This window comes from Meriones unguiculatus, chromosome 21 (assembly GCF_030254825.1).
Source record: "Meriones unguiculatus strain TT.TT164.6M chromosome 21, Bangor_MerUng_6.1, whole genome shotgun sequence".
NCBI lineage: Eukaryota > Metazoa > Chordata > Mammalia > Rodentia > Muridae > Meriones > Meriones unguiculatus.
The window spans coordinates 17,716,919-17,741,102 of record NC_083368.1 but is presented as its reverse complement, the minus strand read 5'-3'; the positions used below and the strand labels follow the sequence as shown (position 1 = coordinate 17,741,102).

General features: G+C 44.4%; 1 protein-coding gene across 7 annotated transcripts in view; it reads right to left on the bottom strand.

Annotated features, from left to right (window-relative positions):
- The window catches only part of Srpk2 (SRSF protein kinase 2), a 184,808-nt gene that overhangs the window by 5,851 nt on the left and 154,773 nt on the right, over nucleotides 1-24,184 (bottom strand). For 5 of the 7 annotated variants that reach the window (XM_060373925.1, XM_021644385.2, XM_060373927.1 and 2 more), the window contains 8 exons: nucleotides 21,619-21,784; nucleotides 20,537-20,562; nucleotides 19,278-19,524; nucleotides 17,474-17,941; nucleotides 9,904-10,004; nucleotides 9,705-9,812; nucleotides 4,072-4,141; nucleotides 3,379-3,471 (listed from right to left, as the gene is read on the bottom strand). In XM_060373925.1, coding sequence (XP_060229908.1) covers nucleotides 3,379-3,471; nucleotides 4,072-4,141; nucleotides 9,705-9,812; nucleotides 9,904-10,004; nucleotides 17,474-17,941; nucleotides 19,278-19,524; nucleotides 20,537-20,562; nucleotides 21,619-21,784 — 1,279 coding nt within the window. Of the gene's footprint in view, nucleotides 1-2,907; nucleotides 3,472-4,071; nucleotides 4,142-9,704; nucleotides 9,813-9,903; nucleotides 10,005-17,473; nucleotides 17,942-19,277; nucleotides 19,525-20,536; nucleotides 20,563-21,618; nucleotides 21,785-24,184 lie in introns of all 7 variants that reach the window. The other 2 variants (XR_009588203.1, XM_060373926.1) reach the window with 2 other exon arrangements.

Below are 24,184 nucleotides of genomic sequence, written 5' to 3'. Positions count from 1 at the left end.
TGCTGGGATTACAAGTCCCACTCACCACACTCCACTCCCTCTGGTTTCTTAATGGTCTTTAGTGGGTAATATTCACACTCGAGAAATAAACAACAAATTAGGTAACAGGAAGGACCACACCGCTTGCTCCAAAATGCAGCTCAGATTCTACCTTGTGGCTGAGGAATGACTCAAATTAGCCTGGTTGTGACTTCTAGAAGTAGACACAGGAAAAAAGACCAGCTGGCTGCATCTGATGCTTAATTTTAACACATGAACCCCCACTCTCCTCCTCAGAGCAGCTGTTGGGGGCGAGGGGGACCTCACTTAGGATGACAAAGAGCAGAGAAAGACTGTTAGCAAATGATTTTGACTCTAACTGCTGTAAACATGACTCAAAGCAGAACAGCAATTTTATAGCGTGCCTTGGTCTTTACCAACTGTGGCATAGTGGCATACTACAAAAACTGAATGGATATAAATTGTACATTGGCATGGTGGTATATGCCTTTAATCCCAGTACTCAGGAGACAAGAGAGAGGAGGATCACCTTGAGTTTGAGCCTAAGCCTCGTCTACATTGCCCATCATTTAAAAACAAACAAACATATTCCCTCATACTTATAGACATACTTTACTGACAAGCCTTCACCACTCCCGTTATTGCTGTAGGTTCTGTCAAAGTCCAAATCTCTTCTAATTGCCACAGGCATTACAAACAACCACCAGAAAGGGGGCTGAAACCCAAACTCCTAATTGTCTTAAGGGATTTCTGACCCCATCACAAAGCCTCTTATGTCCAAATAAAGGGGAAAAAGCATTCTAGTTACCACAGAAACTAGTTGTTTTGTTTTCTTATTCAAAAGAATGTTAAAAACACAGGGTGGTGGTTTACTCCTATAATCCCAGCATCTAGGAGACAGAGGACACAAGTTCTATTTCCAGCACTCACATGGCAGCTCAAAATCATCCACAACTCCAGGCCCAGGGAATCTGACAACCCTATTCTGACTTCCCTGAACACCAGGCACACACACAGTGCACACACATACTGTAGGCAGAAGTCTGCATAAACTACAAATAAATAAATCTTAAAAAATAACAGTGAAACCCTGTTTTAAACATCTGAGACACACACACAAAGAGAGAAAAAGAGCCAGAGTCAAAGAGAGAGTATGCAAGGGTGGACACTAGCTTTCTCTTTGCAAATCACCTTCAAACAAGCTGCTCATACAGAACCCATGCACTTACGTTAAAGCACGAGCACTAACGATGGCAGGAGACATAAACCCACAAATGTCCCAGGAGAAAAAAATCCGTGCTGACATGCCCATGCGAATGTGCCACAGTCAAAGGGCCACAAGACAACTTCATCTCCCTGAAACCATCCATCTGGGCACCTGATTTTCCAACCATCCAAGGCAGGCTCTTCCAAATGGGGAAAACGAGGTGCCATTGCTGCTGTTAGTTCTGGGATGGCATTCCATAGAAAGCAAATTAATGGCTTGAAGCTCCAGGCCAGCTGCCAACCATAAGGAGCCCAAGAGCCCAGTGGGTCATGGTTACACATTCTGTGGTTCCACCACTTGGAAGGCTGAGGCTGATCAGATCACGACCCTGCCTCAAAAAGAAAGAAGGAGCTGGAGAGATGACTAAGAACACTGTCTGCTCTTCCAGAAGACCCAGGTTCAGTTCTCAATGCCTACACAGCAACTCAAAACCATCTGTGACTCCAGTCCCAGGGTATCCGATACCCTCTTCTGTAGACACATTGTACCCATGTGCACAGACTGCTGGCAAAGTACTCACACGCATAGAATAACAAGGCAGAGACAGGCAGGCAGAGACAGAGGGACAGTGAGATGGCTTAGCAGGTGACACTGGTTCCCATAAAGCCTACTGACTTTGGTCCCTAGGAATCACTTGGCAAAAAGAAAACTCCTGCAAAGGTGTCCTCTGATGTCCACATACTCACCATGACACCCATGGCCTCCCCAATAAGTAAATAAATAAATGTAATTTAAAAGGAAAGATGAGGAGAGGAAGAAAGAGGAGTTCAAATGAAACAACCTGGACTGGACTCTGAGGGGCCGGGGACAACCAATGGTGTTGACCTTTAGCAGCCATTCACCTTCCTTTGGGCCCAGTCTCTCTACAGGGGCCTGGAGCTTGACAGCACTAGGCTGGCTAGAGAAACCAAGGGATCTAGCATTCTGTGTCTTTGGCACTAGGATTACAAGTGCACATAACAACACACCTAGGCCCTCCATTCACACATATGCACCCCCATGAACATACACACAGGCGCACACACGTGCGTGCACGCGCGCGCGCGCACACACACACACACACACACGAGGTTCTGTCTGCACAACCCCATAACACAGAAAATGAGATCTGGTTATGTCCGCAGGGTTTATAGGTCTACACAATGCCAAAGAGCTCAGACACCCAAGAAAATGCCCAAGGCCTCTGGGCTGCCCTTGTGAACAATAAAATTAGAAAGAGAAGTCTAGCTTTGTTGGTTGGTTGGTTTGTAATCTGGGCTGGCTTCAGACTCCAACCTCAGTCTCATGAGCACTAGGATTACAGGGATGATCCACCATGCCCGGCTGAATCTAGTTCTTTTCAAAACTCACTTGAAGTCCTTTCTACAAATATTTGAGTACACAGATTGGTGCTTGGAGTTGAGAGGTAGTGGTTTGAGAAAGGACTGTTGGAAGCCTGTTTTGTTTTTGTTTTTTTTTTTAAACAGAAAAGTCTCACTCCATAGATACCAGACGGTTCCAGATTACTTTCTGAATACCTTCTTCAGCAGAATTCCGCAGCTGAAAAGTCTTGGTCTTTCCCACTGCTCAAATGCGAATGCACAACATCTCCTTTTGGGAGAGTACTGTGCTGACAATTAGTGTTGCAGAAATACCGTTACCTTTTCTGGTGAAGAACTCCTTGGAGTATTTCCCCACCGTAGCGTATTTTGGAGGAACTTTCCCCAGCAGTTCAATGCTCAGTGCTATGTGATCTGCACTGGGAACATTGCCAGCAAAACAGAAACACGACAGTTTAATCAGTACCCTGCATGCAGACACTATTACTGCCCGCACAGACAGAAACGGAGCATGACCCCAACGACCAAAACCAGCTTCTGTCCAGATGGTTCACAACTCAGAGCTAAAGGGCACCCAAATGTCCTGGGTACCAAGAAGGGAAAGAGCTAGTGGACAGGGTGACCACAGCACAGGCCAGACTCAGCCTTCTGTCAGCATCTGCACCAGCACAGGCATTCTGCTCGACTGCTTTTGGAATTTAGAAGACATGCTTTGGTCGCCATTAACACTGCTTCTGCAGCTATTCCATTTCTGTCTGCATCGTGGCACTTTTCAAAGAGAAGAGGTACTACCTCTGCGATTGAAGAATTCCCGAGAATATTTTCCAGATAGAGCAAAGTGCCTTGGGATACTGCCTAGCAGCTCTATGATGTGGGCTATGTGGTCTATGAGGAGAGAAAAAAAAAGGATATGGGAGTGGGGAGGGTAAAGGGAAGGATGGGATAAAAGAAGAGGGGAAAAGTGAAATTAGTAAAAAATCAGAAATAGATTCAAATCAACAATGTCTGCAGCACATCCATGCAGAGGCTGGTGGGACTGGCAGGCCTCAGACACCACTGGAGGACCAGCAATGACTGATGCCAGCTCACCCCAGGCCACCCCAGCATTGCAAGCAAGGAAGCATGGAGATGGTCAGGTTTATACAAGGAATTCAAGCCTGAATTCCCTGGTTTTCAACTGAGCTCCCAAACAGGACAGCAAAATGGGCAGCAGAGCTGTGGACAAAGGAAGCACAGACTCCTGTGAGCTCAGGAGCCAGCCCTCAGCCACCGTCTGGGCTCCTTCGACCAGGAGGCCAGAAAAGCTGCAACAGGTGGGCACTGCCCATTCACTGGCACTGAGGGGGCTTCAAACTCAAAGGAAAAGCATCTGAATTTGTTGTCTGAAAACCAAAACATGGCTCTGTTTCAGTAAAATAGCAATACTCTAGAGGGTCAGGAGGGGCAGACCCACATTCAAGGCACTCAGCGGGCAGCAGCACTCACCTTCATCCCTGGAATAGTCTTCCCCAGAATGCGGTTCGAACAAATAGTCTCCTGTTGCCAGCTCAAATGCCTAGGACACAACAGATGACATGCTGAGCACCTCAGAGATGGCTCAAGAGCCAGCAGCTCTCTCTATGGAGGAAGCCTATATTTGCAGAGGACCACAAGGAGACCAAAGATCATCCTAGAGCAGCTCAACCCCTAGTTTTCTTTTCATCCAGAAAAGGCCACAGAAGCTGCGGAGGTATTTCAAGTGTCTTCTATTTGGAGAGGGAAGGGCTCTGGCTGTCGTCATGGGGCAGGAGGCGGAACAGAGCCACCCGGGGAGAGGCAGCAGCGGTTCTGGTCACTGCAGCTTCTACACAGAGTGTGGCAAGGTGAGTTCAGGACTCAAGCAGGCCTCTGTGAGTCCAAGGCACATTAGAGAAGACACTGCTGTGCTTTCTTCACGAACTTAGGGTCAAGGACTAGTTCCAGTATCTTGCCATCTGTTCATGGCTGATGTAAGCAGAGGAACACCTACAACCAAGAGTCCCTTCCCTTCCAACAGAGGCAGTAAATCATCCTGCAGGCCCTCCTGAGATGCAGGGAACACCAATCCTCATACTGCCACTGACTCCCTGTCAGTACACCAGTGTGAAGAGAAGCCCACTCATTTTCACTTCCTTTGCTCAGGACCAGGAGTTCAATTTTATAAGATGTACAAAGACAGCAATTGCTATTACGCTGATGATTAATTTGTTTTTTAAAGGTTAACTCCCATTTCTAGTTCTTTCCATATTTAACGCTACCATGGTGAAGCTCTTCCTGCCTGCTGATGCTTGTAAACAGGTGTCGATGGCAACATGTCTCCTTTTTTTGAGATTTTTTTTCCCCACTGCCGGTGAAGGGCCATCACTGAGGGCGGTCCCAACATTACTCGTCCTCGGTCCCTCTGGCCAGAGAGCTGAGAAGGCTCCCTGAGACTCATTTACCCGTAAACAGGAATCTTTAACTAAACCAATGGGGCAGCGGCACACCCTGATTTTTGAAGACATGAATCACATGCTGATTAAAAAAACTATGACTGTGATCAGCTGCCTGTGTGATGAGTGTACACTCAGGACCTCTACCCTGGAGCAGACTTGGCCTAACAGGCAGCGTCGCCATCGCAGCAGAACCTGGCAGCCCAGCCCAGCAGCTGGAACAAGGACACCAGCACAATGCCCAGAAGCCCCTGGCTGGTACCTCACCTAGCCACTCAATTAACAATCAGCAAGCATGGCAGCTGGACCAACCTCTCATAAAGAAAAGAAATATCTGGCCCCAATTTCAAGTAGATGACAGGGTTTCATGCCTGTAAACAATTCAATAACCTGCAAGCCAGGAGGCAAGTCTGGAAGCTCTAATAGGATGAAAGGTAAGTTAGAAGCCACTGGGATTCTGGTTCCAAGGAGAGCCCTCGCTGTGCTTTAGTCCTGTGCTTACCCCTTTCATTAAGGCTACCTTCTCATTGTTCAACATTGAGATTATCAGATAAACATTCTTTAAAAGGTGATTATTTTGAACAACACTTGGGTTTCCAATGCAGTGCTTGAAGAAGGAATCAATAAAATGATTTGAAACAAACAAACAAACAGAGAGTGGGGCTGGAGAAATGGGGTTAAGAGCACTGGCTGCTCTTCTAAAGGGCCAGGGTTCAGTTGCCAGCACCCACATGGTAGGCTCACAACCATTTGTAGCTCCAGTTCCAGAGGATTTGATACCTTTTCTGGTCTCTATGGACCCTATTATGCATGCAGGCAAAGCACCCATATACCTAAAATAAAAATAAATCTTAAAAAAAAAAAAATCAGGAGAAAGAGGAGGTAAACAAAAAAGAGAGAATGAAAAAAAAGAGGAGGAAGAAAGAAAGAGTGGCTCCCAGTACACAGTGACTGGATTTTTTCACTATGACATACAACAAGGAACCACGATGAAAACAATGGCCTGTGGGGGCTGGGGGAGGTGTTGCAAATGTTTTAATGCTAGCAGCTGTGGAACTAGGAAACATCACTGCCTTGTACTTACTAAGCTATTCCCTAAGGCAAGTTCTATCATTAATATTCAGTATTTGGCAGCTCTGGAGTCTCCTTCTCTTCTTGATCTAGCCCCTTGAAGGGCTTTCTCCTAGGTCACTGTTCTCAGCTCCAAGGCGAGCACGTGCCTCTTTCTCTGCTCTGACTAAATAAAGGCATGATGTGCCCACTGCTGAAGAAATCCTAGTGGAGCTTGTCAGAATTACAATTTGCTTTTTAAATTCCAATCATGATCAGGACTCATGAGGGAGACATAAGAGCTCACCCATTTGGACAAAGTCACCTGTGTACAAAGAGGAACTTCTTAGCATACAGACTTCATGTGGCAAATCCTGCTGCCTTCCCTCACCTGGATGTATTTCTCCAGCTACAACTCTCCTTCCAACAGCAGCTGAGGCCCCATCACCACCCGGAACTTCTTGTTCCCAGCGCTGCCTCTGTCAGAGCTAAACCACTTGTAAAACTGGAAGGGCTGTGAGTTCTGCAGTAACAATCCATGGCCTTATCAATGCTGGGCAGTACAGAGGCATAGAACAAGGCTGGGTCCCTTAAAAACACCTATCTCACAGCCACTTGCCTGACTAAAACCCTGGTAGCACTGGGGTCACCAGAACTGGTCTCCCGGAAGAAAAGGGGACAGAACCAACATTTCGCTAGTGTCTCATGATATAGTCAACTGTAAACACTGTTTGCAATGAGAGTATGGTAAGAGGGGAGAAGACAGGAGGCCAGACAAACAAGCTGACATTAAGAGTATGCTGACAGGGCTGGGGAGATGGCTCAGAGGTTAAGAGCACTGACTGCCCTTCCAAAGGTCCTGAGTTCAATTCCCAGCAACCACATGGTGGCTCATAACCATCTATAATGAGATCTGGTGCCCTCTTCTGTCGTGCAGGTATACATGCAGGCAGAACTCTGTATACATGATAAATAAATAAATAAATAAATCAAAAAAAAAAAAAAAAAAAAAAAAGAGTATGCTGACAGCTCCACCAGTATCCACACACCCATGATGTTGTCCTAGTTTTCTGGTTCATGTCACTAAAATTAAAAGCATAAGATTTCAAGGGTTCAAAGGGTTCTCAGAGCCTGAGCTAGAGCAGTTCCGGCACACAGCCCTCTGTATTGCTGAGCACAGATGGAAATTGGCCTTGCCACCCTGAAATGTGGTGGGGAGACACACACACACACACACACACACACACACACACACACACACCATCTGTTCCCTTTTCCTTCTGACCTGGCCTCAGCCCCCTGTGGTTTTAGCCTCTCTTCCCTTCTACCCTCACACTGCAAAGCAAAAAGCCTGACGATACAGCATCCTCAAAATTCAAAGTAATTATCACAAGGGCTGTGGCTTCTTTCAGCCACAAGAACTTGATTTTTGGTTTTCAATGAAAACCAAGTTTTTAATAATTTAGTTAAGAGCAGTCACTGCTCTTCCAGAGGACTCAGGTTTAGTTCCTAGTATAAACACGGCATCTCAGTAGGAACACCAGTCCCAGGTGATCAGACACTCACTTCTGATCTCCACAGACACCAGGCATGCTCAATGGTACACAGTCATACATGCTGGCAAAACACTTATAAACAAACTATAAAAATTTTAAATGGTTAAAATGCTTTTACATTACCACTTCTGGGCACAAAATACAGAAGATTAAAAACAATTGTTAAGTTTTGAACAAGAGGTAACCATATTTATTCTGGATTCTCTTTCCCTCTATCCATCCCTTCCTCTCCAACATTCTCAGATGAATACCAATTAGGCCTTGCATAGAAGTCCTTTCATTTATACATTCAAAGAAAACATCTGTATAAAGCAAATACAAAATCTGAGGGTGTGATTCAACTGGAAGAACATCTCTGGGTGTAAATCTCTGGGCTCCACCTCTGGAACTACAACAAGATAAAGTAATAGCAAATAGGGTAACATGGCAGCAGCAGAAGCGACTGGCATACAGACGCTCCCTCTTCCGTCACAGAACAACAAAAAGCCACTGCGAAAAATGTGCTAAGCTGGCAGATGCATGGGGAAAGACACACTGGTTCCGGCTCAGGAGTGAAGATCATCAATTCACAGCTCAGAGCAAATGACAAGCAGATGCACAAAGCCTGGGGTGGTGGCTAGGCCCGTAATCTCAGCACTCAGGAGGCTGAGGTTGGAGAGCAGCTTGGGTTACATTTCAAAAATGAAGCAAAGAAAAAAATGTTGGGCTGAAAGACGGCTCAGTTGGTAAAGTGTTTGCCACGGAAGCCCATCAGTCTGACCTCCAGAACTCATATAAAAAGGCTGGGAATAGCAGCACATGCTTGCAAAACCAGCACTGAAGGAGATAAACAAGCCCTGCGGCCCCCTCCACAGCCAGCCTAACCTAAGCAGGAGCTTTGAAGAAAACACCTGAGGAGAGCTGTCCTCCACATGCCTGTGCACGGATGTGTCCATGTATCTACACACACCTGTGCACCCGTGCACACGATGGGTGCCGAGTCTGGGTTTAGTTCAGAAGGCCCCAAACTCAGAATGCCCAAGTGAAAGGGATGTTCTTGTTGTCTCCCAAGAAAGCATCACTATGTTCCTAGGGAAACAGAGTCGAACCAAGGAAGTCTGTGCACCATGCCGTCTCAGAAGTGCTGGCACATGCCAGAAAACGAGCCAGAACACTCCGCACCCGCACTTGCACTTGCATCGCATTTGCAACCATGCACTGACAAATGGAGACGGAGAAAGCTCTTCTGTGTAGGAGGGAAAATGTTGGGGTGCACTGTGTGGAGGGGTGGCTCTGTATATTCACTTGTTAGTTCTACAATGTTAAGAGAGATATGGCCCATCACCAGTCTCAGATTTTGTAAGTATCCGTTCCTTCCTCAGCTGCCTAAGGCAATCTAGAACTGTAGCTGGTTGGTTTTAATAAAGAGCTGATAGCCAGTAGCTGGGCAGAGGGAAGGTGGAACTTCTGGGCAGAGAAAGGGACTGTGGGCGAAGATTCAGGTGCAGGAGCGTCGGCAGCAGGATACTGAGATGAGCAGATGTGAACAGGAATAGAGGTAAAAAAACTAGCCACGTGGCTGGGCATGGGCTACAACTGCCCGTTTAAGTTAGATGAGGGAGTAAGAGTCTGTCCAGCTAAAATGTCTAAGCTTTAAAATATTAGTAAGCCTCTGTGTCATTATTTATACTGCTGGCAGGTCCAAGATAGCCCTGCTTTAGGAGAGACAGCCCGCACCTCTGTGGAGGCCACCTGCCGGTGACGCAGGTGAGAAGGCGTCTGATTTTACCCCATGTTGTGACAAGGAGCCTGAAATACCTACAGGCGGCTCGAGACTAAAAGCAGCTCCTCGGCTGAGTCTGATTATTGGAGTGCTGGTCCACATAGGGCCTGAAGAAGAGATCATGTCTTGTTAAGACTATACCTCAAGCGTACCTGAGAAGTCTCGCAATGATTAAAACACCCAGGCACCATCTCCTCCTCACCCATTTGCAGTGGAGGATCTTTACCAAGACTCCACCCTGTCAAGAGCATTACAGAGAAGCCAGTTTCTAGAGCAGAAAGGGGCAAAGGCTGTTCTTACCATGCAGGCCGTACTCCAAATGTCTGCAGGCGTACTGTACCCTGCTCCTATCAGCACCTCTATGGACCTATACTGCCGTGTCTGGATGTCCTCTGTGAAATGTTTATGCTGGAAAGGAACAGATGTGATCAATATTAAAAATGAAAAGTCTCTTCTCACACAACGTCACAATTAAGATGCAGAAAGAAACACTACTTACCACCCAACAAGCATTTCCCAGGTCAGCGATTTTTACTCTAATTTTATCTGCATTCCGTGGATCCAGAGGGTTCACCAACAGGTCAGCTGCTCGGGTTTTTGCTGCCATGAGCAAAGAGCAAGACAGTTAGCAATGGGGACAGGAGACTTGCATGTATGAGCACAATGCTTGCCAGGTACAGCCTCTTTCTTTTTTTTTTTTTAAAGGAGAATGATAGGCTGGGCCTAGACTACTGCAAGTTGAAGCATTCCCCCTGGGCTGTATCCAGCTCATGGTGAAACACTAAAGCCATCACTTCTAAGCAGCATGCAGTGCACCCAACACTGTGAGAGCACAGGTACCACACCTCAGCACCAGCAGCATATCCTACTCCAGCTTCCTCAGCTGAGCACGCAAAGGCATCAAGGGTGAGACGACATCTGGTTAGCAAATACGAATTACAGGCAGGGGCCAATCTTTCATGGCTCAATTTTGAACAAGGCAGATGTCAAATCAGTGTTCTCCTGAGTTGAAGTGGACATTAAGGGCAGACTTTAAGGCAACTCATTAGCTCAGATGATGAAACTTTAGGATGACCCTGAGGGCACTCTACAGCAGGCCCAGCCCAGGGTTTCGAGCTTCAGGAAAGTTCTCCGCTAAGACCTAACTATGCTCTAAGTAGTAAGTTATGGGAAGATCAGCATGTTTATCTTCATATTTAACCTGAGCCCTTAAGTACTTAGACTTTGAGCCATACTGAAATGGAATTTATAGCCTAAGAGAAAAGCCAGCTCAATGCAGAACAATAATGCCCTTGTAGGAAGCTTTTTGTTCACCGCAAGCTGCTGCTTAAGGAACCATAGTGCTTGAGGGGGTTTAATCTGTTGGTAAATCCCATACAGGCAGTAAAGCCAGACTTGCTAACAGCAGCGCAGACTAGAGGAGGGCCAACAGGACCTACACCATCTAAGGAATCCAGGGGAGGGTTCCAGAGTCTCAACTCTGCTCAGTCAATGTCTGAACTCTCGTGGCTTTCCCTCAGCTCATGAATCAGCGTGGGCCAGACGAGCACAGAGGTTCTCCTCTTGCCACCTGCCTTATGGCCACTCATGGAAGATCCCACCAAAGACCAGGTAGGAGCTAAGGAAAAGAAACACAGCAACTCAGAAAATGACAGTAAGGAAAATAGCAGAATAACCTAAGGCAAAGTGTAGAAGGGAATGCGAGCAGTGCTCCAGGCGCCACAGCGCACTGACCAGCTGTGGCTGCGTGAGGCACACCCGCACCACCACCGCCCCCATGGCTGCCATCAATAGTTTTGTCAAACTCGATCCAAATCTTAGTTTCAACACTGATGAATGTAAGCCTAGCAAATGACAAATTTGTTGAGACCGTTTTCAGGAAAGAATGAAGAGGAATAACCCTGCCCCTAAAGAAATACAACACACACATTCAAGTCAGAACAGTATCTGGCTAAATGGCCATGATTTGACTTTGCTTTAGGGTCAATGAGTGTGCAGGAATCTGAAGACGTTACACAGATGATCTGTGCTAGAGTCAGTAGGTAGCTGGGTTGGTAGGTCTCGGGGTACCAAGAAAGCAGTTAGTTGGCTATCTACTACTTCCCCCTTCTGGCTGAGTCACCTCCGAAAGCTGTGTGAGTCAAGTCCACGGGGGTAAATCCACACGCCTGCACGGAACATTCCTCCCTGACATTAAACATGGCAACATGCCATTATCCTCCAGGTTCAGGTTTGTGCATGGCTATTCGGCTTACAGTCTGTCCTAAACCACCACAGACAATTCATTTCAATCATTTAATTGTATAAGAACAATTCTGCTTGTGTCTCTGATTTCCTTTCTTCAAAGTACGCAGGTATCTGGGTGAGGGACATGACTGCAACACTAAAAAAAATAGCCAACTTGACTACAAATATACTCACAACTGATGCAAAATCATTCTAAGTGTGTCTGGAATCAGACTGCCTCCTTAGACTGTCACCCCCATGGTGACCTGCCATAGCAACAAATGACCTACTGGCACGCTTTCCCTTCCAAAATGAGGAGCTGGTAAATTTTCTCTGCCTCCACTAGAGTATAAATAAAAGTAGCAGGTTTTATTTTAGGAAGCCACATTCTCAAAGACTGATCTCTTGTGTCTAGCAAGATGGTAGGTGACAGTACTATGTATCAGGAGACACCTACCAATGCTCTGTGACACCTGCCAGTGCTCTGTGCTGTGTACACATGTTTAAAACATCCTAAAACAAAGGTACAAACAACCTCTCTATCTAGAAGAGGGTCATAACTAGGCCCAAGAAAGTGGCAGAACTAGAACAACCTGACACATTCCTTTGACCTTTCCCTTTCTATATGTCATTTATGGTTCCAGAACACAATAAAAAGATTCACTCAAAGTAGGAAACTTGTGTCATACACTGGTTGAAAATATAAGCAATAATAGCTGGGTGGTGGTGGTGGCAGTGTACACCTTTATTCCCAGCTTTCAAGAGGCAGAGGCAAGTGGATCTCTTGAGTTCCAGACCAGCCAGGACCACACAGAGAAACCCTATCTCAAAAAACAAAAAAGAAAGAGAGAGAAAGAAAAAAAGAATGAGAGAGAGAAAGAAAAAGAAATAGAGAGAAAAAGAGAAAGAAATGGAAGAAGGAAGGAAGGGAGGGAGGGAGGCAGAATAGAGAAAGAGAAAGAAAAAAGAAAGAGAAGAAAAAAGAGAAGAGAGAGAGACAAAGAAAGAAGAAAGAAAGAAAGAAAGAAAGAAAAGAGAGAGAGAGAGAAAGAGAGAAAATAAAGGCAATATTGTAAGCACACAAGCAATTCATTTAATATGTCAGAAAACTAGATATGCCACAAAGAAAAACAAAACTAAGAAGTATAGCTGTGAATGTTATGTTGAAAAATCTTTTTTCTCTGTTCACATTTATTTATGTTCTGTGGAGGAATCACAGCATTTGTATGGCCATCACACAAATACCTGTGTATTCTGGGGGATTGAATTCAGGCCATCAGATTTGGAGGCAAGCACCTTTACCTACTGAGCCACCTTGCCAGCCCCCCAAAAAACGTTTCTGGAAAGGTGACGTTCAGGAAAGCATGATGACACATTCTAGCTAAAGAGCTAGGTACTGCAAAGACCCTCATCCACACTCAAGAGCACAATTTATAAAATTTGGAAAGACCACCAGCTGGAGTGGTGCAGGGCACCAGCAAGCTGTTATTGATGGATGAACGCCTTCGATATCATGCTATGTGAGGAACAGAGGCTACTTAGATCATCTGGAGAAAGGGAGAAGATGGGATACGTATTTAAAAGGAGGCATATGTATTTCTACACACTAAGAACCAAGAGCTAAGATACAAGGCCCACACTGTGGCAGCCTGATCAAGGACAGACTGATGATTAGGAGTAAGGACTCCATATCCACCCAGCAGTCAAATGAAGAATACCATTCTGCTCTATCAGGAGACAAGGAATCTCCACTAGCTGCTCTAGGAGCCAATGACAAATCCCATCTCAACCTTCAAGGGCCATCAAACTACCTGGGAGTCTTTCACCTGGCATCTAAGTTCTTCCAACATCATACTTCTGCCCTGGCCTGTCTTCTACTACCCTCTGATGTGTAAAGCTTGCTCTCGTGGCAAAGACAACACAGACTCACACCAAAGCTTGCTTCCCAGTGGGTGGTGTACTGCTCTATCATATCGTAGATAAGGAAAAATAAAAGGCAATTTTCAAACTAAAGAGGAGAGTTGAGTATGGACTGAGTAACAAAAACACCTTCAGACAACAAATGCTTAACTATTTAGTAGTACCCCGAATCTATGGCATGCAGTGCTTACAGAACACATATATACCATGGTAAAATGCTATCATTCTGAATGTAAGTGGAGGACCACTGAGCTAGACTTTCAAAACAACTATTTTAAAACACAGAGGTTTCCTAATAATTCACTTCTGTGCCTCTGTTGACTGTTCTGTTGCCCATAGGCACATGCACCACTATGAAGATGACTGCTGGGCTCCATGAAGCTGTAAAGTGTAAAGAACAAGGGAATTTATCTGATTAACAGGATTTACAACTCCAGCAGCAACCTGGAAGAGTGATTTGGAGGAAGTCAGGAATGGCAGCTAGAAACAATTCAAAGATGGCACAAGGCAGCTTTTGAAACAATCAGCCAAGCAATGAGCTGTACGGTAGGGCCAAGGCAAGAAGGATCCTAAATTGAGAAAGGCTGGCAAGGGCGTCCTACTTTGCTTTCTGTTGCTGTAATAAAACAATGACCAAACCAACTTGGAGAAGAAAAGGGGTTACTTGGCTTACATTTCCACACCACAGACCATAATTGAGGGAAGTCAGGGCAGGAACTCAAACATAAACCTAGAGGCGGTGACTGAAGCAAAAACCACAGAAAAGTGTCGCTTACTCTCTTGTTTCCCATAGTTTGCTCAACTTACTTTCTTATACAGCCTAGAGCCACCTGCCCAGGGGTGGCACCGCCCACAGTGAGATGGGCCATCTCCTATCAATCACCAATTAAGAAAATGCCACACAGATATGCCCTATATGGCCTGTGCCAATTTAATGGAAACAATTCCTCCGCTAAGGTTTGTCTTCCCAGGTACCTTGTTTGTGTCAAGTTGACAAAAACCAGCATATAGGGCATATGATAGAAAAGGATGGGAGTGCAGATGATATCAACTCAATACAGCAATGCTGTAGTTCATGTAGGCATAACATTATTGTGTAATACAAAAGCTGATGTCTGTATCCCCCATATCTGGTTGCAAGCCTTGTTCTGAGAACTCCTGCCTTAATGTTGTATAAACTCTGCTCCCCAACTGTCCCCTTGATATGTCAACAAAGCAACTTATAGTCAATGGCTGAATAGGGGAGAAAATAGAGCTGGACATCCAGCCAGCCAGGAGAGGAAGAATTAGAAAAGAAAGTAAAGGATTCAGCCAAGGAATTCTGCCACAGGTAGAGGCCCAGGAGACATCAGGAGAGTTCAGCAGAAAAGCTACAAAGTGCAAGTATCCTGGGATGTGTGCTGGGAGGAAATCAGATTAGCTCAGAGGGCTAAGGATAGAATAACTGCTCAGTTCTTGTGCTGTGAAGCTTATTATTAAACAAAAAATATAGGAAAGGGACAGGGTGGAGATGAGGGAGGGAGGGTGGGATTGGGAGGGAATGAGGGAGTGGGATACAGCTGGGATACAGAGTTAATAAAATGTAACTGATAAGAAAAAATAAAATTTAAAAAAATATATAGACTCAATTATGATAGCCGGGTTAAGAGCGAGACAGAAAAACAAACACAGTTATATAAAAATAACTGTAGCAAGTTCAGATCCATATTTGCCCTGCACACTGCTGCCTCACCTACAACAGCTCACAGTATGAGCCAAACTCACTGGGGATATAAGGACTGGGACAGATCTACTACATTTTCTCCAAGGACTCACATGCTACTGTGACTAAGCAGTTATTGAATGAATAAACAGGAACTGAACCATCAAGGCCACAGAAGCCAAAGAAAATCATAGGCAGACATAGATCAGTCAGAGAAAAAAAAAAAAAATACAGTGTAAAAAAGACAAGGTAAGAACAGAATTCAGGGTACTGCCAACACTTGAGATGTGTATGACCCAGTAAACTTCCCTGAGGAACAGCAGAGTAAGCAGAAACTCCAAGTGGAAGAATGCCTGCACTACTGTGGGAGAGGCAGGGCCCAAGCATGAGTTACCCACTCACTCCTGCAAGACAAAGCAGGCAAAGCAGCTGCACAGCATCCTGCCAATCAAGAGATAAGACCAGCTCCCTCACAGTTCCCAAGTATTCTTTACATGAAAACGATGAGTTTGAATTAAATATTCTTCCTGCAATGAAGTTTAGATTTTTGACTAAACTAGTACATTTCTTTACTCACTTACTCATTACAATTATAAATTATCTCTCTCTTAAATAAGAATTTTGTTCTGCATTATGCCTGCAATTCCAGCGCTCAGGGAGAGAGAGGTAGATGGATCTCTGTGAGTTCAAGGCCAGCCTGGTCTACAAAGTGAGTCCAGGACAGCCAAGGCTACAAAGAGAAATCTCATTAAAAATAAAAAAATAAAAATAAAAAATCTGGGGGCTGGAGAGATGGCTCAGCGGTTAAGAGTATTCACTGGCTGCTCTTCCAGAGTACCCAGGGTTCGATTCCCAGGACCCTCATAGCAGCTTGCATCTGTTCCAGGGGATCTGACACCTTCACTCAGAAGACATACATACAGGCAAAAAAACAATGCACATGAAAGAAAAAAAATTAAAAAAAAAAAAAAGAAGAAAGAAGAATGGTTTTCTTCTCAGGCTTTAACCTATATCTACCAATCTTGGCTCCCAGCATAAATGAATAATAATAGGTGAGTGGTGGAATAAAACAAGAACCCAAGACCAATGAGTTCCTAGCAAGACTATGCTGAGCTGGCCACTGAGCCCAGGCCTCAGAGACTGCCAATGTGGCATAACAGTAACAATTATGCCTGTTAGAAGACACTGCTGCCTTTGCTCAGAAATGAACCTGTATTTATTTATTCTGGCCAAACCATGGATGAGGCATAAACCATGTACTGCCAAGTAAGCAAAACCAAAGCTAGAACAATTAATTACAGCCAGTGAGTAATGAAGGTGCTGGTTTGCTGCAATTAAAGAGGTTAAAGCATCTCATGACTACTTATTGTGCTGGCTCAATTACTTGCCCTGTGTTCAACACATTCTTGGCAGTAGAGGGGGCATAGAAGGTTACTGCACATTTCCATTAAGGTCCAGAAAGGAAATCAGCTGTGATACCCAACTTCCATCCCTTAAGTCATTCTGCAATTGGCCACATGGCATTTGTTCCCCAAATATGGATTTGAAGATAGGGCCACAGGCAGACAAGAATCTAAGATCCAATCGATAATCTGTCATGATGCTTTATTAAACACAGGGCTCTACAGCCAGGTGGTGGTGGCACACACCTTTAATTCCAGCACTTGAGAGGCAGAGGCAGGCAGGTGAAGCTGAGGCCAAGGACAGGATAGCCAAGTTCCATACAGAGAAGCCCTGTCTCAAAAGACAAGCAAGCAAGCAAACAAACAAACAAAAAACACCCAACAACAATAAGGCAAGGTTCTGTAAACAAAGACAACTATCAGCTACAATGCTATTCTCTCTAGGTATATATAATGAAAGCAGACTGGTGTCACCTCAAACAGAAAACCTACAGACACCACTGCCAGCCAGAAAAAGGTTGCCTATGCAGAGTTATGAGGGTGTTAATGGTGGAAGACATTTCAAGTATCTGACGTCACTGAATAAATACACAATAAATGAAAACGTCCAGGGACAGGATTGCAGAGAGCAAGAGAAAGCCTAGCAGCACATGATACATTTCTAAAGCATTTCATTTGTTCTCGAATATAAAAGCATTAAAATGTAAGGGTTAGTGAGTATTTTCATGGCTCTTCCCCTCTAGTCAACTCCTTTCAGTGTTTATCACAAGTATGACCTTCCCCAGTGAAGGCAGACAGACATGCAAAACTACACTTACTTTTTGGCAAATCTCCAGTGCTAGAGGCTGAAACTGTCCTGCTTCTGTCATGGGATGGACTGCTTTCCTCTTGCTCAGTAAGTGGTGATTCCTCTGAGAGCACAGAGCCACAGGCCACAGGTTCTAAGGGCCCAGAAAACAATGATGTGGAAAACTCTGGGCTCTTATGTTGTCCGTTTGGCAATTCACCATTGAATTGTTCATAGGAGCTGCCATACGTGTAATCACTCTCTGCATTTGGCTCATCTAGGTTATACTCCTCGGGATTTGCACAGTCATCTTCCTCATCCTCTTCATCCTCCAGCTGCTGTTCCAGTGAAAACGGGCCATTTTCAATATGGCCATTGGCTTTAGGGGACTCCATCCATGTAGGGTCTATGTTTGCAAGTTCCTGTTCAACATCATCTTCATCCTTCTCAGCATTTTCTTTCCCTGTATCTTCTTTCTCTTCCTGGTCTTCAACTTCACCTTAAAGAAGATGTGGTTAAGATTAGGAGTCATGACTTTCCTTGCACAGCAGTACGAGTTAGAAGGGACCTTTCTTTACATTTTTCTGGTTTGAGTTTCTGAGACAGAATTTCTCTGTGTAGCCCTGGCTATCCTGGAACTTACTGTGTAGACCACGCTGGACTAAAACTCAGAGATGCACCTGCCTCTGCCTCCTGAGTGCTGGGATTAAAGGTGTGCTCCACCAACCTCTGGCTAAGAGACACTTCATGTAACACAGAACATGTATATTGTTTTTCAAGTCTTTCTATTCTCAAGGACATTAGCTCTTGAGGAAAAATTACAAGTAAAATTGGACTTTCATATTACCCCCCCCCTTTTTTAAAGAGGCTTATTAGACCTGATCTTCAAGGAGAGCAACAGAAAACAGAAAAAAAAAAAAAATTCTGGGCCCAGGGGTCATTTCTGAGACTGATACTCCAACCAAGGACCATAAATGGAGAAAACCTAGAACCCTTGCTCAGATGTAGCCCATGAAGCTCAGTCTCCAAGTGGGTTCCCTAGTAAGAGGAACAGAGGCTGTCTCTGACATGAACTGATTGGCCTCCTCTTTGATCACCTTGCCCTGAGAGGGGAGCAGCCTTGCCAGGCCACAGAGGAAGACAATGCAGCCACTCCTGTCAGACCTGATAGGCTAGGGTCAAAGGAAAGGGAGGAGAACCTCCCCTATCTCTAGACTTGGAGAGGGGCATGGGAGGACATGAGGGAGGAAGGGGGAGACTGGGAAGGGATGAGGCTACAGCTGGGATACAAAGTAAATAAATTGTAATAAAAAAAATTTAAAGATTTTCATTTTAAATTGTGTATGTGTGTGTGAACATGCTCATGGCCTTGAAGGCCAGAGGCATCTGGTCCCCTTAGAGCTGGAATTACAAGTGATATGAGCAACATGACACTGGTGGTACTGGGAACTGAACTAGGTTCCTATGCAAGACTACTGACCAATTTCTCCAACCATTAACCCTTTCTTCTGCAGTTTTAGAATAAGATTTGTGCTACATTAAAGTTAGGTAAAAGGTTAATCACAAAATAAAAGGGTTATCATTAACATGAAACAGAGATGGTGTTTCTCAGACATCCTTCCTCCCTTTTTGAAACCAACTTTGCAATGTTAAAATATGCCTAGTAAACATTTCACAAATGGAATGTAAGGTGCTTCCCATAATCTCCAAGGAGAAAGTGAACCTTTTTATCCAAGGCAGCAGCACACAGCCAGCATGTGCGGTTCTGAGGCTGGAACCTGTGTGCAGTTCCTGGACACCCATCAGGCCCCTCTACTGCTCTAGGTTATACTTACCATTATCCTTTGCTGTTCCTTCCTCAGCTGCCTCCTCTAGTTCTGCTGCTTTTAGTTTTACTTCTGGGTGATATTCACCATCTTGCTCATTGGAAGGACCATCAGAGGTGATGTTTTCCTCTATGATTTTCCTTTCAGCTTCTCGCTCCAGTTCCTCAATCTCCTGCAGGCGTTTCTCCAACAACTCAGCCTGTCTCTTCTGTTTCTTTTTCAGCTTTTTCTTTTTGTTTTTAGATATTTTTCCTATCTACAACACGGTAAGAAAGTGCCATAGGTCAGGTGTTTCTTTTTAAAACACTGTCCAGGAGTATAAGTGTTGGCAAGATGGTAAATTCCAAGTCTGCTTTTTCACGACATACTCAGTTACAGTCACACACCTAGCCAGAAGATCTACCTTAGGGAAGGACTGTGCTCATATGTTAGTCTTCCCCTAGAGGTAGTGTAAGTTCTATTAGAAAGGCCTAGGAGAACAGAGCACCTTGAAATACTTGGCTTTAAGCAGGAATCTTGTCGTGCAAACTTTCCTTGATGCTGCCTATATCCAGAATCATTTCTACTCCTTAACCTCAAAAACAAACACCTGACAAGACAGCACTATGCCTGAGTTTGGCTTATACCGAGCTGTGAACAACAGCCAATATGCCATGAACTTTCAAAAATAAGCATATGATATAAAAGGGCAAAAAAGGAAAAACCACAGTTTCATCTGCCTCAAGCTACACTCTAAGTCTTGGAAAGTACTGGCAACGAGTGCATTCCAAGTTTCATAAAGCCCAAACCCTGAAATTCAGGGGAGAACTATAAGGGGTCTGGGGCTCCCCTGCAACAATCCGTCAGACTTGGAACTTCTCTTTCAAGCCAATTGGTCACAGTGCTTCGACAGGGTCACAGAACAGATAATGTTCACTCTCACTTAAACAGCTAGCTATGAAAAACGAAAACAGTTTTTGGCAAAAAACAAAAACGCTACTTGGAGGTCAAGCAGAAGCGATCTGAAGACATTTCTGGAAGAATTATATCATAGCTGGTCTAAAACCTTGCTCTAAGCTTGCAATTCACTGACCTTGGCCAACAGCAGCAAGAGCGCAGGAGACTGGCCCTGCAGCAGCTCTGACTAGTCCCCAGCCACACAGGGACACAGACCATTTATAAACACGCCCACTTTTAAACTGATAAAGATCAGAACATTTACTACATTTATGTGAAGTTCAATAGTGAACAGTCCCTTTGACATGCTGAATATACGTGTCAATACTTACAGGTTTTTGCTGTGGAGCCGTACTCACTAAAACAAAATAAAACAAAATGGATATTCAGAGGAAAACAGTTAACTTTGGGTAATTTGGTTTTTAAAATGAAATAATACTGTCTTTTTTAACTCCCCAACTTCAAAAAACTTAAACCTCTTAGGTTTCTAAAGACAGGAACTGAGAATAAAGTTCATGCAATTCAAACTGACAACAGACTTCTTAGAGGGCACAGGAGAAGCCATTCACTGAGCCGCTTCTCCTGCAAACAGTCTCTCTGAAAACACTGACACACTGAGAACATGGAGGAAAAGGAAAGAGAACGCAAGAATTTAACACTCAGTCCCAGAAGCAAATGTAAAGGCAATGAGCACTCAGACGAGAAGGTTGCAGGTGCGTCTGAGACCACGCAAATAAACTCAGCCACACAGCACAGCACAGCACAGCGCCGCACTGGCTCTACAAGTGGCCGTCCATGTCCCCAAAGCTTCAGCAACTGGTTGCATGAGCGAGTATCATAACAACATGGTGTCACTTGACATGAGGTGACAGCACATCTCTCTGGAGCCCGTTAGTCACAAGACATCTAGCCCTTTGATCATTTGCTAAGCAACGTGATTATAGTGAAAGCACAGGCAGCATCACCCTGCCACCAATGGATTCTGTGAAATTCACAAGAAAAACTAGGCCAATACTCAAGTCACCTGGTTCCCTTTCCCCACCTCCCACCTCTAGATCTTTCACAGCTAATATCAACTGTACCAGTTAAACTGAGATGGACGCAGTTATATTAATTTAGAAGACATCAGTTTCATGAAACCTAAATGACTGCAGGTAGGCTGTAAGAAACCTGCTCTATGTTCTCCACAGAGGCTTGGACATCGAGGGCATGCACCTATATAGACGAAGCGACAGTTTCATGGACGTTTAGTAGAGGGCAAAAGTAAGGAAATACATAAGCAAAAGTCATTTTCAACATCCAAACGCTTAGAAAAAGCTCCTGGTACACATCAAACTCAACTGCCTCCAATGCATAGCTTTAAAAGCTCACAGCCCCCAAGGAGACTGAAGCAATGAGGGCTCAGCTCCCTCACCTGCAGACCCAGAGGGAGGAGGAGCACCTGCTTTCTGCCACTCAGTGGCCTCAGCTGCCATTCTTCGAACATATGCATCGTCCACACACATCAAGATGTTTTCCGGCTTTATGTCGGTATGAATTATCTTGCACTTACTGTGTAGGTAATCTAACCCTTGAAGAACCTGGTCAGAGTAAAGTAAATAAAGAAAAGACCTATTAGTTCTCTTGTTATGTAACTTATTCACAAATAATGTGGTTTTTCTATATTATTTTGTATATAAAATGGAATACAATTTTATAAGGCACAGATGGACATTTACTTTAAAAAAAATCTCCCCATATGTCTTTAATAAGAATTTTATCAGGGCTTGAGAAATGGCTCAGTGGCTAAGAGCTATTGCAAGGACCTGGTGTTCGGCTAAAGATATAGCTCAGGGTCAAGGTTCAGTTCAAAGCACAGCGTGAGACTGCTCACAGTCACCTATTGAAGTCCTGTTCCAGAGGATCTAGTGCTCTTTCATGTCCCCTGTGAGCACTGTATGCACATACACATAAAATAGAATAATTCAAAGCAAAACAAACCTTATTTTTTTTTTTAAGTACAACACTGGGAAATGGCCTACAAAAGCAATGCTTCTCTCTATCTCAAATATCCAGCTAAATAATTTTCAAAGGCAGTTAAACAGTATTATAAAATGAAAGGACCAAAAATTTTAGCAGGAAAATTTAAGCAGCGATGATTATCGTTTAACTCAGTATGAAAGAGGCATTAGAACTCCATGTGACATGGAAGTTGTTCTAGTGATTTTAACTGATCAGCCCCAGGCTGTGCAATATTTGAGATGTATGATACATAAAAAATGAACAAGTCACCTGTCCTCAGAGTGCATACAGGACTCAGAGTCCTGTATTGGATTGGATTGGATGTGTAGCCAGTGGTAAAGCAATTACCTACCGCCTAAGGCTCTGGTCGATCCCTAGTACTACAAAAAATAACAAAACAAACAAAAACCCCAAAAGCCAAGATTAAAAACAAAACAAAACAAAACAAAAACCTCAATTAAAGTAAAGTCAACTGGGCTGGGGAGACAGAGAGCTTAGTTTTCAAAGTGCTTCTATACCAGTTTGAGGATCACAGTCCAGACCCCTAGAAACCCATGTACTTGTCAGGTGGGTGTAGCAGCCCCTCTGTAATTCTTATTCAGAAAGGGAAAACACGGAATACTCCAGAGCAAGATTTGCCATACTGAAAGAGTTCTAGGTTTATCTGAGGAATCCCAACTCAATGAACATGGTGAAATCATTATAGAGGGTTATTTCTGACATTAACTTCAGGCCTTCACATGCTTGTGAACCTACACACAAAGGCATAAACACACACATGCAAAAATTTCATACATACATCAATACATACCACACACATATGTGGAGAATGAAAAAAGGAAAAATACACCATGGATAAAATACTATAAGAACAACAGTGAGAAAGACAGCATTAAATATTTTCATAAGGAGTAAAACTACACTCCTCCAATGGGCCTCAGTCTAATTCGCTGACATTTCACATTGCCTCCTCCACTGTGTAAACCTAGTGCAGTTTTCTATTTGAACAGAGTCTTAAAACTACAATAAAGATGATTACCACTACAATAAAGATGATAATTTCCATCAAATATTTCTTAAATTTTCTTTTGTCCACTTTTTCGTGCCCACATTGCCCTATCTTTCCACCTCACCCTTTCAGTTTAAAGACTACCTCATTGTGTGGGAGGCTTTGCAGGTAGGAACAAGCATGACTCATTATGGAAATGGATTAACATTAATTTCTACTGGCAAGATGGAAAGATTGCACCCAAGACAAGGAAAGCATTCTCAGAACTTGAGGTTCCAGATCTCTTAAAGCGTTACATGTCTGCACAAAGATGGGATGACATTCCTTACAAAGTACTGCTACAATGTCTGACCACGAACACAAGAACCTACCACTTGGATAATGTAAGCAAATTAACTGAGAATACAAAATCAGACCAATACTGCATCAGCCAGAGCAAGCGCCTGCGGCAGAACAGGAGAAACTGCAAGGGGAGTGCTGCTCCTCCGAGACGTCAAAGTGGGATGCAGGAGGAGCAGGAGGACCAGAGAAGAACTCACAACACTTGCCAGAACCACAAGGACCCCAGAGTCTGCGCAGACAGAGAAGCGCATGGTTTCCCTCAGAATCCCTAGCCACAGGGTCTGCGAGAACCTGTCAGACGGGTAAGGAAGACCTTTCAAATCGGCGCAGCTGCGCTAGCAATTCACCCCGTGAGCGCTGCTCTCAGACGGCCAGAGAACGTCTTTGTGCAGCAGGTGATACTGAGGACCCACCTGGTTTAAGTGCAGAAAATAGCGACTACTGAATGTCTACCTTAAACAGGGCAGCTACAGCCCTACCACCCACCTTAGCAAGGCTCAGGGACACGGAGGAAGAGCTAGAGTGCTGCGAAGAGTGCTGTGAAGCGCTCTTCTGGACAGGCATAGCATAGCACCTCTGACCTCACAGCAACTGTGGCCATGTGCACAAGACTGAGTCAAGCCCCGAC